Source organism: Microcaecilia unicolor, chromosome 3, assembly GCF_901765095.1.
Source record: "Microcaecilia unicolor chromosome 3, aMicUni1.1, whole genome shotgun sequence".
Lineage (NCBI taxonomy): Eukaryota > Metazoa > Chordata > Amphibia > Gymnophiona > Siphonopidae > Microcaecilia > Microcaecilia unicolor.
The window spans coordinates 459,876,199-459,894,348 of NC_044033.1; the positions used below are offsets into that span (position 1 = coordinate 459,876,199).

The 18,150-nt window shown below is 43.1% G+C and overlaps 1 protein-coding gene across 2 annotated transcripts in view; it reads left to right on the forward strand.

Annotated features, from left to right (window-relative positions):
- TINAG (tubulointerstitial nephritis antigen) overlaps positions 1-18,150 on the forward strand; it is a 112,018-nt gene that overhangs the window by 11,534 nt on the left and 82,334 nt on the right. For both annotated transcript variants that reach the window (XM_030198976.1, XM_030198975.1), the window contains exon 2: positions 11,543-11,606. In XM_030198976.1, coding sequence (XP_030054836.1) covers positions 11,543-11,606 — 64 coding nt within the window. The remainder of the gene's footprint in view (positions 1-11,542; positions 11,607-18,150) is intronic.

Consider the following 18,150-nt stretch of genomic DNA (forward strand, 5'->3'; position numbering starts at 1 on the left):
TCCTGAAATAAAAGATGAAAAACTTCAGAAATCCACTTTCAGATTCACTGTTATTGTTTACCTGAGCTATAGGCAAACCTACCAACATCTAGTAAGCACATTTAAGGCAAGACCATTATTTAATGGTAGACTTTCAATGAGATTGAGCCATTCAAATACAGAACAACTGCTTAGTGCTTATAGAGAATGGCAGAACTTCAAATCAATAAATGGAATGGAATGAATAGAATAAAGTGAAAATTTCATCCAAGTGGATAAATATAGCCACCTAATTCCATTCATTTTGTGGACCTGCCAGAGGGAAGCAAGGTCACAGAAGCAAACTGAAATACCTATTTACTAAAAAAAAAAAAAAACACTCACATTTTCATGCTATTTTATAACAGAAAGATCACAATGTGAATCCCACAGCAATTTGCTTGGAGATGTAATGACCATGAATATTGCACATTCACAGCTGCAAATGGGTGTCAACTCAGCCCACTATAATTTAAAGGTGCGTAAGGTGCCAGTTCCTGAGGGTGGGGAGCGCTATGGTCTCCCCCTTTTCTGTACTCCCACCTAGACCGAAAATATGATGTTAAATATTTTCCTTAATGCATATAAGTGTGAAAACAGAGTCAAGAATTTGTAAGCATATATATCACTTTACTGGAGGAAAACGCTTCTAGAAGCACCTCACCATATTCATCTCCAGGTGAGGGCTAGGGCTTCATCATCATCGGCAGTTAAAAACCTCCTTATTTTTTAATGCTTTTAAATATTTTCAGTTTTAAAGCTGTCATGTAATCCTAGAAAATTACTTAGCTTAGAAAGATGCTCAGCCCACTTTATTCAAGACCGTGATCACCCTTGATGAGCAGTTCCAGAATATGCTCTGAGAGGAGCTGATGTAGTTGCTGCAGGGAGCTTCTGTTTTGACATTGAGGGTGCTTAAGCACTCAGTGGAACAGCCCCAGACCCTCTCTGAGGCTCCATTGATGCTGGTGCACAGAACATCAACACCAGTACCTCTCAGGGCATTGGAGCTGAGGTCTGAGCAGGCAGTACCCCTTCTGAGATCAGGGGAGGAAGCTTCCCCAGAGTCTGAGAGAAGGACTGCACCTCAATGCTCCTTGGAGCGTGGACGTCGTTCTACTAGATTGAGGCTGGTGCAAACTCAGTCCCCTGAGTCTCAAGAGGAAGAGGAGTTTGACTGGAACCACTCATGGATTTCAGATGAGGATCCATATTACTTCTTGGATGAGGAGGAGTTATATGCTATCCCATATGATGTCTCATCTCCTTAAGAGAGATGAAACTCTCCTCCAGAGCTACTCTCTTTTACTGGTTTTGTCATGGAGATGGAGGAGGAGCCCAGGGCAGAGATGCTATCTGTCTTGGGCTATACGTCTCCTCTTAAGGAAGGCATCACTGTGCCATTGCACCCTGTCCTTAAGGATGTACTGATGAGGAACTGGGAATCTCCCCTCTCAGTGTAGGTAGCACCCAAGAAGGTGGATACACAATATTGTATCCAGAAGGCTCCCGGATTTGAGCGGTCCCAGTTGCCTCACCACTCTTTGCTAGTTGAATCCACTCTCAAGCAAGGTAAGCACTCTTGGTCTTGTTTTTTGTAAAAGGGCCCCTGTGTTTATATCTGCCTATTTGATTTTACCCTCATTCTCCCTTTCTCTCACCTACTAGTCCTTAGTCTCCTTTTCACTCATCTACCTACCAGCTTTTCACATCTTCCTCTATCCTCTCTCCAGCACTTTCGTTGCCCTCTGTCTCTCTCCTTCCCCATCTTCTCTCACCCCTCCTTATCTTTAATTCACTCCCTATTCCCTCAATTCCATTTTTTGTCCTCACCTTCTCAGCTCTCATGTATCCCTCCACTGCCTCTCATCTTCTCACCAGTCCCAGCTCCATTCCTGTCTCTCATTCCTTCCCTTGCCTCCAGGCCATTCTTCTACCTCTTACCCTCTATCCCATTTCCAATTGCCTCTTTTTCACTGTCATTTTAACCCCATTTCCACTCACTCAACCCTTTGGATACCCATCTTCTTCCTCTCATACACTCTGTTCCCATTTCCCACCCTCTAGTCCAATCCATCTTGTGCTTTTTTCCCCTTCCCCCCACCCCTAGTTCCAACCATCTTGTGCTCTGTTCTCCCCCTGGAGTCCTCTCCATCTTCTGCGTTGTTTCCTTCTTTCCTGAGTGCCTTCCATCTTAAACTCTGTTCTGTTCCCCTTTGAGTGACATCCGTCTTCTGTTCTTCCCAGAGTCTTCTGTCCAGTTGATATTTTTCTCTCTCCATGTCCACCATCATTCCCTCTACGTCCTTATCTTTCCTGTCCTGTATCTGTCCTCAGTGTCCCTGTCCCTGTCTCCCTCCCCATTTTCCACAATTAGGAAAAAAAAATCCCACACTAGATTAAAGTACAAATGTAAACCCCAAATAAACCTGGCAGTGCTAGGCCACAATATAGTAGCAAAAGTTAGAATACTACAGTAAGAGTTAGCAGGATAAAGGAAAAGAAACAGTTTGAAAAGCCTATCCACTCTACTATCAGAGCTAGGCAAAAAGGGAGAGAAAGGTTTGTTTTGGGGGTTTTTTTTGGTCTTCTTTTGGAATCTGGGTTAGACAAAGAAGTGCGCCACAATACAGATTCACAGGACAAATTAATTAAGCAATAAGTAATAAAGTCTAGATAATAGATCTAAACCTGTAGCCAGAAAGTTGAGAAATTATGAATAAAATAATATAAAACACTTAGCAGTATTATACAGTAGTTCAGGTCCAGGTCTCTATGCAATAACTTATAGGAGGACATGCATAGGAGCAGGTAGGGCCTGAACAGTGCTTGACAGGACCCATTGTCTAGGGTTAACAGTGATTAGATATTAGAAGTAGAGCTAATGTTACGTGACACTCACTAAATTACACTATGCATTATCTACCTCAGACTCATGTTAACTTAATGACATGGAAACAAAAAAGCAACACTGGGCCTTCAGGATTGAGATGATCAAACTTAATGACATGCACATTTTCAGATTGTTCAGGTAAGTGCAAACAGGGGTCCTTAGAAATGAAGTAAATAAAGGAGATGACCCTGTATGCACGTGATAAAGAAATAAGAGTGAAAAAAGCTTAATTAAGCTTTTAAACTAGAACATGAGGGCAAGGTGACAGTCAACTAGGAATGCATGGTTTGGAGTAAAGCAGCTTTAAAAGATGCTGAGGTTAGAATATCCTAAAAGAAAGGTTGTAGTATCAGCTGAAGTAGTTCAGGTGCATTTATACACACAACATAAGAACATAAGAATAACCATACTGGGTCAGATCAATGGTTCATCTAGCCCAGTATTCTGCTTCCAGTAGTGGCCAGTACCTGGCAGAAACCCAATCAGTAGCAACATTTCATGCTACCAGTCCTGGGGCAAGCAGTGGCTTCCTCCATGTCCATCTCAATAACAAACTGTGACCTTTTCCTCCAGGAACTTGTCCAAACGTTTTTTAAACCCAGATGCATTAACCACTGTTACCACATCCTCCGGCAACAAGTTCCAGAGCTTAACTATTCTTTGAGTGAAATTATATTTCCTCCTATTTGTTTTCAAAGTATTTCCATATAATTTCATTGAATGTCCACAGGTCTTTGTACTTTTTGAAAGAGTGAAAAGTCAATTCACTTTTACCCATTCTACACCACACAGGATTTTGTAGACCTCAATCATATCCCCCCCCAGTCATCTTATTTCCTAGCAGAAGAGCACTAACCTCTTTAGCCTTTCCTAATGTGGGAGGAGTTCCATCCCTGTTATTATTTTTGTTACTCTTCTTTGAACATTTTCTAATTCTACTATATCTTTTTTGAGATACGGCGACCAGAATTGAATGTATTACTCAAGGTGAGGTTGCACCATGGAGTGATACAGAGGCATTATAATATTCTTGGTCTTATTTTGCATCCCTTTCACAATAATTCCTAGCATTCTGTTTGCTTTTTGGCCTCCACTGCACACTGGGCAGCAGATTTCTGCATATTGTCTACAATGACACCTAGACCTTTTTCTTAAGTACTGACTCCTAAGGTGGACCCTAGCATCAGGTAACTATGATTTGGACTATTCTTCCCAATGTGCATCACTTTGCATTTATCCACAGAAAGGATTGACATAAATGATTTCAACTTAACCCCATCAACAACTACACAGGTTGTGAATACAAATAAAAAACATACTTGAAATTTCCTGTATGCAAATGCTAAAAGTTTAAAAAATAATACTAGAGAGTTAGTGTGTTTGATACTAAATAAAGATGCTGATACCATAGGCATCTTAGAGACCCAGTAGAAGAAGGATAACCATGGGGCACTGTGATACCAGGTCAAAAATTGTCTCTAGGTTTAATTCAAGTCCCTGTGGTGTCCAGCATTTCCCCCCTCACCTTCCTTCTGTGGCTGACACATTGGAAAAAGAACCAGAGTCCCTCATTCAGCAGCATTCCTGAATCACCAGTCCATGGTGGTATGGTAACTCTCCCAGCTGCACTGGCAATACCATGGTCAGCTGGAGCAGATGCCTTGAACATTTGTGCATACTCAAGGCCTGCTGGATCTTATCTCTTAACTTCCTGTTTTGAAGGGGGCAGCAGTCAACAAGCCTTGAGCATGCACACATGCTCAAGGACTCTGCACAGGCCGACTGTAATGCTGTCACCCTCAGCTTGGAGAGTTACCACCCTGGACATGGTGATGCAGGGATGCCTCTAAAGGATAAACTCTGCTCCTCCTTTCCACAGCATCAGCTGCAAGAGGAAGGTAAGGGGGGAAATGCTTGACACGATGGGGAAGGGGGGAAAAAAGAGAAACATTTGAATATAACCCCCCTCCCCCATTTATATTAGAATTAAATTTTCCCCCTTTTTTGGAAGGAAATCTGTTATTTCAGTTTATGATTGGACAGATTTATATTCAGTATTTGATTTGATATATGGTATATCAAAATGAAAGTGTGATGCAAATAAGTGGAAGGGTGACGTAATGTATGGCATAGAGTCAAACAGGATGAAGCTCCTCCAGGAAGCAAAATGTAATGTGGGAATTTCTCATATGGTGAGGATATTCTACTGTCCATCTAGAAATAATGGGCAGACAGTTAAATGCTAATTAAGAAGATTAACAATCTAGATTTCAATTACACAAGACTGATTTAGGAAATGTCATGCAAGGGAGACAGTCCTGCTTATAATCGAACGAGAAAAACGCCCAAGTTCCGACCTAAATCGGGAGATGGACGTTTATCTCACAAAAACGAATAACGCGGTATAATCGAAAGCCGAACTTGGACGTTTTCAACTGCACTCCATCGTGGAAGCATACAAAGTTCACGGGGGCATGTCGTAGGCGTGGTGAAAGCGGGACTGGGGCATGGTTATCACCCGAACAGAGATGGGCGCCTTTCGCCGATAATGGAAAAAAAGTATGCGTTTTTAGCTAGAATTTAGGGCAATTTTCCTGGACCCTGTTTTTTCATGAATAAGGCCCCAAAAAGTGCCCTAAATGACCAGATTACCACCAGAGGGAATCGGGAACGACCTCCCCTGAATCCCCCAGTGGTCACTAACTGCCTCCCACCACAAAAAATGATGTTTCACAACTTTTTATTTTCACCCTCAAATGTCATACCCACCTCCCTGGCAGCAGTATGCAAGTACCTGGAGCAGTTGTTAGGGGGTGCAGTGGACTTCAGGCAGGTGGACCCAGGCCCATCCCCCCCTACCTGTTACAGTTGTGCTGCTTAATGCTTAGTCATCCAACCCCCCCAATCCCACTGTACCCACATGTAGGTGCCCCCCTTCACCCCTTAGCGCTATAGTAATGGTGTAGACTTGTGGGCAGTGGGTTTTGAGGGGGATTTGGGGGGCTCAACACACAAGGGAAGGGTGCTATGCACCTGGGAGCTCTTTAACCTTTTTTTTTGTTTTTGTAAAAGTGCCCCCTAGGGTGCCCGGTTGGTGTCCTGGCATGTGAGGGGGACCAGTGCACTACGAATCCTGGCCCCTCCCATGAACAAATGCCTTGGATTTATTCGTTTTTGAGCTGGGCGCTTTCATTTTCCATTATTGCTGAAAAACAAAAACGCCCAGCTCACAAATTGTCGAATAAAACATGGATGTCTATTTTTTTCGAAAATACGGTTCGGTCTGCCCCTTCACGGACCTGTTCTCGGAGATAAACGCCCATGGAGATAGACGTTTTCATTCGATTATGCCCCTCAGTGTCTCCATGAATCAAAAAGGGTCTGGTCCTTACTGGAATGTATACCTGGTACAATGGGTAATGGTCATGGGACCATTTATCAATAATGATTATAATGCAATCGAATTTATCATAACAACTGTAAGGACAAAATGTAAAACTAGTGCAGTAGAACTTTTAAAAAGTGGCACTATGATTAAATGATTTATTAGAAAAAAATATTAAAAGCAACATTTGCAAATTTTAAAAGCTTAATCTTGTTTTGGATGCTGTTTAAAAATAGTATCTTGAAAGCTCAGATTAGTTGTATTTCATGCATTAGTAAAGATCAAAGAAAGACTTAAATGAATACTGTCATGCTTAAAGAGTAAAGTGAAAGGGGCTATTAGAGCTTGAAAGGATGATGTTCTAAAAAGGAAAAGCCAAATCAATTGATGAAATAGAAAGTATAATTTGCCAAATTTGATGTAAAGTGATAATAAAGCAGGCCAAAAGAGAATATCAAAGAAAAAGGCATATAAAGAGATCAAGATGGTGTGTTGAGGTGGGCTCTTGGAGTCACCAATTTTTCAGTTTTCTCTGTGTACTCTGATCTTATCTGTTCTGGGTAGGAGTAAAGCAAAAACAAGAGGGGTAACCCGAAGCCAACAGTAAAGCTAGTAAGATAGACACCGATATTGCAGTTTGCTCAATGCTCGACATCTTCACTAACTGATTTTATTGCTGCAACAGTGGGTGGAAGAGTAATCCTGCTGCTTGAGTTTGACATAAAACTTTCCACACTTGTGGGCATGACACCCCTACTGCTGGCTTTGGCCTTTCTAAGTGGTAGCTCGATTCAGAAGTGAAAAAGTCAAGGAAGGAAAACACCACTCCACAGGTGAAAATAATATCGATAAAACAAAAATGGAGTACACAAAATACTGATGGAACTGAAAAAGCTTTATTATTAGCATCAAATAAGAAAAGACCTGACACAGCTATGTTTCAGCACACTATGTGCCCGCTTCAGGGGTCACAACAAATCTATAAAATCAAAATAGACAATAAAACTGATAAATAAGTAATGCACATAAGTAATGCCACACTGGGAAAAGACCAAGGGTCCATCGAGCCCAGCATCCTATCCACGACAGCGGTCAATCCAGGCCAAGGGCACCTGGCAAGCTTCCCAAACGTATAAACATTTTATACATGTTATTCCTGGAATTGTGGATTTTTCCCAAGTCCATTTAGTAGCGGTTTATGGACTTGTCCTTTAGGAAACCGTCTAACCCCTTTTTAAACTCTGCCGAGCTAACCACCTTCACCACGTTTTCCGGCAATATATGGGGATTATTGAGAGTGTGAGTCCTTGTTCAGAGTCATTGGAAGAAGTGACTGGGAAGTCCCTGAGTGAGAGGAGGACCCAGCCCATGGGGAGTAGTTTTGAAATAGAATGCAGATAGATACTGTCCTGGTGCTGAAGAATGATAGCGAGAGGAGTTGTGTGGATATAAAACTACAGTTGCCTGAACATATACTGCCATTGACCGGGAGAATAAGGCCTAGCCCGGGAGCAGGGGACTGGAGCCAGGGAGAAGTCAGCCCAGAATCAGGGTGGACCAAATGTGGGGTCACTGTTGGAGGAGGGTCAGATCAAGGGGGGTCTGAGCCCGCAAAAGTGAATCAGTGTTAAGAAGAGGAGTACAGCCTTTCGGGACAATATCTCTCTACAGGAGGGCATGGACAGGAGAAACTATAATTATGTAAATAGCCCTGAATGAAAATTCCCCTGTTCAGTGGGCACTGTAAGTTACACAAAGACACTCAACACTTCATTCATTGCTGCCAAACATGGCATCGCTATGCACTTTTCCAATTGTTTTATTTTCTGTTCACATCAATTTCTTTTATATTTCTGGTCATTGTTTATAGTCTGTCTTAATTTCCCCCCCCCCCCCCCCTCATTTTCATCCTTCTTCTCCTTCCTCCTTTCATTACTCTCATCTCCCTCTCTTTTCTTTTTCCCTCTTTTCTTTTGGTTTCTCTCCTTTTTTTCTTTCCTCCACCCTTTCCCTTCTTCCTTGTTTCTTACTCTTTTTGCTTTACTAAGAGGTCTGCATTATTTGACTCTTGGAATATTACATATACTTTAGCAACCTCTGGGCTCTCTTTACTAAGGTGTGCTAGTAGATTTTGCATGCGCTAAACGCTCAGATGCCCATTATATTCCTACGGGCATTTTAGTGTTTGGCGCACACTAAATCCACTAGCACAACTTAGTAAAAGGGCCCTTCTGTCTTTTCATATTGAAAATGGTACCTAAGGGTCGTATTAATGCAGACTATATGTGCTTTGTTGTGGTTTTGTACATGTTTTTCAGAATTTTTTTCTCTCAGTGTTTATGTTTTATGGGTGTTTTTTGGTATGCAGCAGATGAATTACTAGTGACCATTGAGGTTGGTTCTATATGGCCCATTCAATATGCACCTGAGTTAGATAATAATATAGGGGGTTTATTAGTGGTAGTAACTCCTGATGAGATATATATTAATATATGGCTCTCCCTCTCACTTACTCCTTGTTAGCAATGTATTATAGGCAGCCACACAAACCTTTTTGTGTACCCTTCAAGGTAATATGGTTCTGTAGGGATAAAAGCCGATGCCACAAGATAATGAGTGTACTATAGAGATTGACTGGACTATACCTGTGGTCCAACTGCTACAGATCACCAACTCTGAGTGCTCTGTGTTCCAATGCAAAGATATTTGCTATGATTCAAAACCTGCTGAGTCATGTTTACTCTAAAGAAAAACCTGTGATACTGGTTGATGCAAGGCAAAGGAAAGTGGGCAATGTGAAATTCTTGTTGACCCCAGTCTCCCAGAAGCCAGAATTCCTGGAAGAGCATTCTTAATGATGTCAAAAGACATTCATGTGATTTTTCAGGCATAACATAAAAGTCACAGCCAATTGCCTTCTGCGATGCTATCAGATCATTGGAGATATTGCTGGTATAAAAATGATATAAAAGAGCACCCATGGTGGCAAGAGAGGATCTACCTCTAGCTTATATATCATAACTTTCATCCTATCTCATTTTATCTGATCAGCTCATCATCATTAGAACACTCTAGAGCAAGCACTGTCTGTGACGTCCACCTGTTCTAGTCATTCCAGGAGTGAAAAAGACTTGTATAAGTCAAGCTCTGTAATTACTATCCTCTAGGATAGTGGTGCTCAACCCAGTCCTCGGGGCACACCCATCAAGTCAGGCTTTCAGGATATCCATAATGAATATGCATGAGATAAATTTGCATACTAAGGAAACAGTGCACACATATCTATCTGAAACATATTCATTGTGGATATCCTGAAAAATTGACTGGTTGGTTGTGCCCCAGGGAGTGCTACCACAAATTTAACCCGCCCCCCCCCCCCCCTTTTTACAAAGCTGCACGGCAATGCCAATAGTTGAATGCGCTGTTTTTGCTTTATAAGTGCTTTTCTTTTGAACTTTTATCCTAAGTTTATTCTGTTTATGTTATTCTGCTCAGGCTGGACTGTTCATTCTTGTTTATATTTCATTTCTGTAAATAAATATGTCATTGTGTTTTGGAGCTTATCCTTATATATTTAGGGGATTAAGGGTCAGCTGAATAGGAGACATGGGTTTTTATCATTATTCCAGAGTGTGTAACAGCTATTCATACATGTCTCTATCCTACCACACCTGGTGATGAATTACTGGTGCCACTTCTACAGTATTTTGAATTATATATATCTTAAAATATAACAATAACTGCCAAGTGTGGGAAATCATATTTTATACTGCTTATTGTTTCTCTTTTTTCTTTGTTTTTTAAAAATATATACACATATTAACATTGATGTTCATGTCCCTTGTTTTCCCCCGTTCATGATATGGACATTTCAGTTTGCATAATGGATGCTTATGCTGGACATCAGCAGCACAAGGATGTCCATTTCTCATTTAGTTTATAACAGGCTGTATGTCAGCAGATCCTGTTCTAAAATGCATGAGAAATGGACCTCCATATGTGATGTAATTCATATGTGATGTAAGCCACATTGAGCCTGCAAAGAGGTGGGAAAATGTGGAATACAAATGCAACAAATAAATAAATAAATGTACATACTTGAATATCCATATTCTCAGTTGGACATCCTTTCTAACATCTTCCTCCACCTGCCTATTACCCTTGTGGAGGGTTGCTGAATAAAAGGACGCCTATTAAAGATGCTGCTTATGGCACCTATCAGTAATGTAGCTACGAGTGGGACTGGGTGGGCACAGGCCCACCCATTCGTGGCTCATGCCCACCCAGTGGCAGCACCACACTGCTCTCTTCCCTCTTTCCTCCACAGCATCCCGGTATCTGCGCTTCTGTCTCTGAACCCCATACTTCCCCGTTGCACTATACAGGCATCTTCGGCACCTGCATCAATTCATTCTCGCTGCTTGCGCCAGATCCGCAGGCTTTCATCTGCTCCATCTCGTCAGACAGGAAACAGGCAATGACATCAATGAGGGCAGGACACAGGCACACGGCAGATGGAAGCCTGCAGGGCCGGTGTAAAAGCAGTGAGAATGAATCATTGCAGGTGCCAAGAATGCCTGTATGGTACACCGGGGAAGGGCGGGGTTCAGAGACAGAAACACAGATGCCGAGATGCTGCGGAAAAGAGGAGGGGAGAAGCAGGGTAGGTGAAAAAAATCTGTATTTAAAAAATATCTCTGGGAAGATATTGTGAGGGGGGTGGGAGGGTCCATCCAAAATGCTGAATCTGGCTACGCCTCTGGCACCTATGTCAATGTCACTCTATAAAGAAAAGTAAGCAACTATTTTTCTTTGTAGAATACTAGTTCAAGTGACCGAAAACATGCTTACTTTTAAGGCACAAGTACTTACACCAGCCCTAATGTTAGTGTAAATGCCCATATCTACTTGTGAGCTAGAATGCTCACAAATTATAGTATTCTTTAATTTATGTGCATGTCTGTGCACCCTGCCCACACTACCCTTAAACTCTGCCCATATGCACACCCATCACCAAATTAAGCACTATTGAATCATGGAGTGTACTATTCCTTTGGTCGGTATTCTATAATACGTAATTTATCCACAAATGGCCACTTACGTTTCATTGTAGATTACCACCAACTAGGAGGGCTCTTTATAGAATTACCCAGTGTTCCATGAATCATAGTCAAGAAATCAATGGTATTGAACATGTCAGCACTGTTGAGAAAACTATTTCACTTCTGCATGTATTGTATTGGCAGGTTGTTTCAGAGATGGCGAATTTTATAAAGAAGACTCAATCATTAAAGACAACTGCAATTACTGGTAATGGCCTTAAAAATGGCACTCTTATATCCTTAAGTGTTTTTCATTCTGAACTTGAACAGTTTCATTTGATAGAGCTTCTATAGACATTATTATTCTCACTCCTTTTTTTTTTGTCCTGAGCTTTACGTTTAGTATCTTTTTTCCTGAATGCAAGGCATGTTTGCACCCAATGGCATGCGCAGAGATTTAAAACTGTGTGTTAGTTCATTGTGGCTTTCAATTCTCCTTCTACCTCTGGGGGTAGCAATTTTTTAAAGCAATTAAGCAGGTAGAAATCAAATGCTTGAAAACTTCTTCCCTTTAATACAGCTAGAAGCCTGTGCGTTGTTCTATAACATATGTACTTTTGAGAAATTATGTTCTAAAAGGCCTGCCTAGGTTGGGGGAAGGGGGGCATGAATTTAGAATGAGCTTTCCAATCTTTACTTTACTTTTTCAGTAAAAATCTACCTGCAAAAGAGGCAAGTGTTGGTGACTACTCACATTGTACGTTCATCGAGTTTCAAAGCAAAAGAGTACACATATTTCACTTTGAAAATTGGTGCAAAGCCTGAAGGTCACCTTTGAATACAGGGATATATCACTGCAATACATAGCTGTGAATTCTTAACAGTGGCTGGCTTCATTATGAGATGGTGGAGTAGTAGGGAAAGAGTGAGTGGCGTGGGTTGAACATTTTCCTCCCTTTCCCATCCTCCCCTATTTGGTTCCCACTGCATGGTTATTAGGTGTGTGTGTGTGGGGTTATGGGCGTATTTTTTGGGGATGGGGATGGTCGGGGAGGTCGCAGCTTTGGTTATGGTAGAAGGAAGAGGTTTGAGACTGGATGTGGCCTGGGAAAAAGGGGAAATTTGAAAAAGTAAGAAGAATGTGATGATAATACTTGTGTGTGACACCACTACAGGTGGAGGCATGGCCCTACGTCACACATTGGCGTAGCCATGGGTGGGCCACGGCCCACCCTATTTGGACTCTGGCCCACCCAAAATTGTGCACTCTTGCTATGGCTTGCAGAGGTCCTCAAACCCCATCAGCTGAAGATTTCCTCCTTCTCAGGCAGCCAGTGCTCTTTCAAAGGGCAGCTGGCAGCACTTGCCTCAAGCTGAAACCAACACCAGCCCCTCTTCACATGCTTAGTTTTCATGCATGCACAGCCAGCTGGCCTTGGCATCAGCTCAAGGAAAGTGCTGCTGGCTTGTTTAGAAGAGTGATGACTGTCTGAGCAGGGGGAAATCTTCAACTGGCAGGGTTTGTAGATCCCCTCCTGCTCAGGTATTTAATATTGTGGGCTTGCAGGTGGAGGGAGGGATGAAAAGCAGAGCAGAGGGGGGCTAGGGACGGGGAGAGGGCATGAATTCCATGCCTACCCACCTTGGACTCAGGCCCACCCAAAATTGGCTGTCTGGCTACGCCCCTGCATCACCATGGTCTCTGCTGGGGTTGATGTTTCCATGTTTTGATTGTACTATGGTTGGAGAAGACTTACCAGCTTATTTTCGAAGGAGAAGGGCGGCCATCTTCCGACACAAATCGGGAGATGGGCGGCCTTCTCCTAAGGGTGGCCAAATCGGCATAATCGAAAGCCGATTTTGGCTGGCTTCAACTGTTTTCCATCGCAGGGATGGCCAAAGTTCAAGGGGGCGTGCTGGCAGTGTACTGAAGGCAGGACGGGGGCATGGTTAAGAGATGGCCGTCCTCGACCGATAATGGAAAAAAGAAGGGCGGCCCTGACAAGCATTTGGCCGACTTTACTTGGTCCCTTTTTGTTCATGACCAAGCCTTGAAAAGGTGTCTGAACTGACCAGATGAACACCCGAGGGAATCGGGGATCACCTCCCCTTACTCCCCCAGTGGTCACAAACACCCTCCCACCCAAAACATTTTTAAAAACATTTTTTTGCCAGCCTCTATGCCAGCCTTAAATGTCATACCCAGCTCCATCACAGCACTATGCAGGTCCCTGGAGAAGTTTTTAGTGGGTACTGCAGTGTACTTCAGGCAGGCGGACCCATGCCCACCCCCCCTTCCTGTTACACTTGTGGTGGTAAATGGGAGCCCTCCAAAACCCACCTGAAACCCAATGTACCCACATCTAGGTGCCCCCCGTTACCCTTTAAGGGCTATGGTAGTGTTGTACAGTTGTGGGGAGTGGGTTGGGGGGGTTGGGGGCTCAGCACACAAGGTAAGGGAGCTGTGCAGCTGGGAGCAATTTGTGAAGTCCACAGCAGTGCCCCCTAGGATGCCCGGTTGGTGTCCTGGCATGTCAGGGGGACCAGTGCACTACAAATGCTGGCTCCTCCCATGACCAAATGGCTTGGATTTGGCTGCTTTTGAAATGGCTGCCCTTAGTTTCCATTATAGGAGAAAACCAATGTCAGCCATCTCTAAGGGCGGCCATCTCTAAGGGCGGCCCAAATGTTGAGATTTGGCCGTCCCTGTCCGTATTATCGAAACAAAAGATGGCCACCCATCTTGTTTGGATAATACGGTCGGGTACGCTTCTTTACGGGGTTGTCCCTAGAGATGGCTGCTCTTATAGATGGGCGCCCCCATTCGATTATGCCCCTCTTAGCTATTTTTGCACTGATTTGCTATATAAGTAGGAAAAAAAGAGGTGGGGTTTTTGGAAAGTGTTAAGTACTAGATTCAATAAATAGAGCCTAAATGTAGGCACCAGGATGATCCATGCTAAGCTAGTATTCTGTAAAGGGTGCTTTGTGTGGAACATCCTTTATAGAATACTAGCTTAATGCACATTTCACGCCTAACTTTGGGCGTCACCATTTACACCTCCCAAAGGCTGGTATAAATGCTGGTGCCCAACTGATAGTTAGGCGCACAGATACAGGTGTTCTATAATATCACGCCTAATTCTGGGAATGCCCCTCCCATGGCCATGCCTCCTTTGAAGTTGTGCATGTTATAAAACAGGATGTAGGGCTTATCGGTGTGTTACTCCTAATTACTGCCAATTAAGTGCTTGTTAACTACCATAATTGTTAGTGTCTAATTGACTAATTAGTTTAAGCACAGATCTGAGATTCGCTTACAAATGTTTGGGCAACCTATACAGAATCCAGGGGTAAGTGTTTAAGAAATGGTGAGTTTTGGATTTGGATTCGTTATCAGTAAAGCTGTAGCCAAAATTGTTTTCTGCCACATTTCTGCAAGTGTTTTTTTATTTTGATGTGCATGAGTACTGTTGATTTGGTGCAAATGCTGATGTTAGGGTCAACAAACAATTTATTAGAATAAATTCATATACTGTATATGTGATAAATGTTCAAGAGTTATGTTTCTTCATCAAGTCAGGATAAGTCTTAAAAACTTATCCTGCATTAGTCTAATAAAATGGTATCAACTACAGTTAATCTTTTGATTCTTATTTCCACATATCCCAGAGAGGGCCTGTGAGGAGGTTTACTGTTCCCTGGGAGGTAGCTTTCACCCCACGAACAGAACCACACCCAGGTGGCATCCAGAGGGGACGGGGAGGGGATGGGGGAGAGAGAAGATGAGGTAAAGCTGTGAGGGATGTATTAATCATATTGTGGTGGTGTGTGCTGAGCAGAGGTGGGTGTGATAGTGTGTTCTTGGGAAGGGGATATGTGTGCTGGTGGGATGAGAGAATATGTGCTTTACTAAAAAATTTCTCTGAGTTTTTGTCTGACATGGACCCCCAGTTGATTTGGTCCCTGGTGAGCTCTGTGGGCAGGGAGGGGATTATCGTCCTCGTGATCTGGGTGGTGCTGCTGCTATGTGTACTCTGGCAGGAGCTGCCTTCTTCAGAGTGCTAAGTTGTGCAGCACGCAGCAGGCCATGAAGATCTTGGCAACCTTTTTTGGGCTGTAGAGGAGCTCCCTTCCGGAATGGTACAGACATCTAAATCTATTTTTGAGCTGGCCAAAAGTCTGTTCAGTGATGTTCTTATGGCTTTTATTGTATTCCTTCTCCACTTCATTTTAGGGGTGGACAAAGGGAGTCATGAGCCAGGTTCACTGGGGTAGCCTGTCACCTGTGGAGGGAGCATGACATCACAGACATGGGTGTTTATTGGCTGGTATGGGGACTTTTTGGAGGGCAGGTCATGGGTGTGGGTTCTGGGGGCATCTTGAGGAAGAGAGGGTGGTGATATAAAGGGGGAGTGGGTATGGGCATTAGAAATCTCTGTATAGGTATGGGCATTAGAAATCTCTGTACTGCTTACCTAGGAGCCAGCTTCCAGTGATTTCTCCGCAGTCAAACCTGCAGAAGATTCCTGAATGCTGGAGTATATAGACATCATGGGTGGACCCCAGGTAGCAAGCACATACATCCACAATCTCCCCCTGGGCATCACACATGACCTGCATGTTCATGGAGTGAAATGAATTTCTCTTCTTATAGGGGTCTTCATGTGCCCAGGGGCGGGAGCGGGGGGAAGGAGAGGGAGGTCTGAGTGTGATGTGTGTGCAGTTAATGATGTCTATGATGGAGGGGAAGTGGTCTATAGTGTAGAACTGAGCCCTGTTGTTCTGTAGGGCCTGGGTGGTAGTGTGGAAGGTAATGTACTGTGAGGTGTTGGAAATGGCGGGCTAGGTGACGCCTGCATTGACTGCTGGAACTGCTGAAAAATGTCAGTGGCAAGAAAGGCCAGGGAGACTGTGACCTTAAGGTGGACTGGCACTGGATTATTGTTTTGTGTCCTGGCCTGGAGGAGGGGTTTTAGATGGAAACCCTATCAAAAGCATTTCTGGTCAGTAAGGTCTAGGCAGTGGGTGCGGGGCTTTGGGACTCTCTGATAGGCATATCTCCTCTGGGACCTCCCCTCCAAACTCTCATCCACCTCCAGTAAGGCGTAAGCCACTCCAGCATTCATCACATCCATGATTGATGTGCAAGTGTCCCACCATCACAGCTGCAACCCACTAACCCCAGTAATACCATTGTGCACACCTCTACTTACTGCACCAAATGAGAGCACTAGCAAACAATTCTCACATAAACAGTAAGCAAACCAGAGGGAAACAGAAATACAAGGAATTGTGAGGCAATGAAAATAAAGAGGGCCATAGATGAAGCAACAAGCAAAGTAAACTTCAGAGGAAGAAGATTTATTACGGGGACCCAACACAACCTCAGCTATTGCCCACATCAGAGGTCATAAATGTGTCAGCTGATAAAAATTCTTGTGTCAATCCCACAGTCGCAATGGTGAATAATCCAAACATAAAATGATCCTTGGCCACTCGCACCAGCCTCTTTTTATTCCATTAAGGAATGGGAGCAAGGGTGCCTTAATTTTGCAAGAAGAGCTTTTTACATTCAGGTGACCTCAATGCAGACAGTTGCCAAATCTTGACCAAGCCCGGTCTTTCTTCAATAAATCTATTTACAACCATGGGTTGTTCCTGCTTCCTTGGACCACCTTTGCTCTTGGTGGTTTACTCTACTGCGTGCATGGACTTGTAGTTTTGATTGCCTCTTTAAGTTTCTCAAGAAAATTAAAACTACAAATTCATGACTCCACTAGGGAAAAAACAGGACTGAATTAGCCAGATACTTATGAAGTGGAATTAAGTGGCAATCTTAAATGGTTTCCCTTTGAAATATTTGGCTGAGGAAGTCAAAATAACTGTGTGTTTGCTAAATAGAGACTGCAAGAGAGGGAATCCAAAGCATACCTAAAAGAGCAGAAAACCACAAAAAGTACAAGGAGCCTTCAAGAGCTGGGGCATCAACTCAATGTTTTATTGATCAGACCCAACACAGTCCGTGTTTTGGTGAAACCGCCTGTGTCAGGGGTCTTGTAGTGGTCACAAACTTCTAATATATCAGTCAAGCAACGTAAAAATATAATCTTGCTGAATCTCAAAACATAAAAGAAATGCCAACTAATGGTGCGGGAACACATATAGGGGTCCTTTTACTAAGGTGCACTGAAAAATGGCCTGCACTGGGGTAGACGCATGTATCAGATGCGCGCAGGTCCATTTTTCAGTGTGCCTGCAAAAAAGGCTTTTTTGTGAGTGAGGGGGGGGGGGGGGGGCTTTTTGAAGGTACCCAACTACTGTCAATCCCAGCACTCCCTAAAATTTATTTTGCTGAATTTTGGGTCTGCGCCTTTTTAGTAGCTGATCCTGAGAAGTGGAAAAAGCTGCCTATTTCTTTGATGCTACGATCAGATACTGCATTTAAAATAAATAACTGAAAACTTGTTTATTTGAGAAATGTTTATCTTAGAAGTAATGTAACCCTATGAGTTAAGAACATAAGAATAGCTATACTGGGTCAGACCAAAGATCCATCTAGCCCAGTATCACCTGGCAGTGATACTGCCAGTACCTGACAGAAACCCAAATAGTGGCAACATTACATGCTACCAATCCCAGGGCAAGCACTAGCTTCCCCATGTCTCTCTCAATAGAAAACTATGGACTTTTCCTCCAGGAACTTGTCCAAACCTTTTTTAAACCCAGATATACAAACCACTGTTACTGCATTTTCCAACAAAGAGTTCCAGAGCTTAACTATTCGTTGAGTAAAAAAATATTTCCTCCTA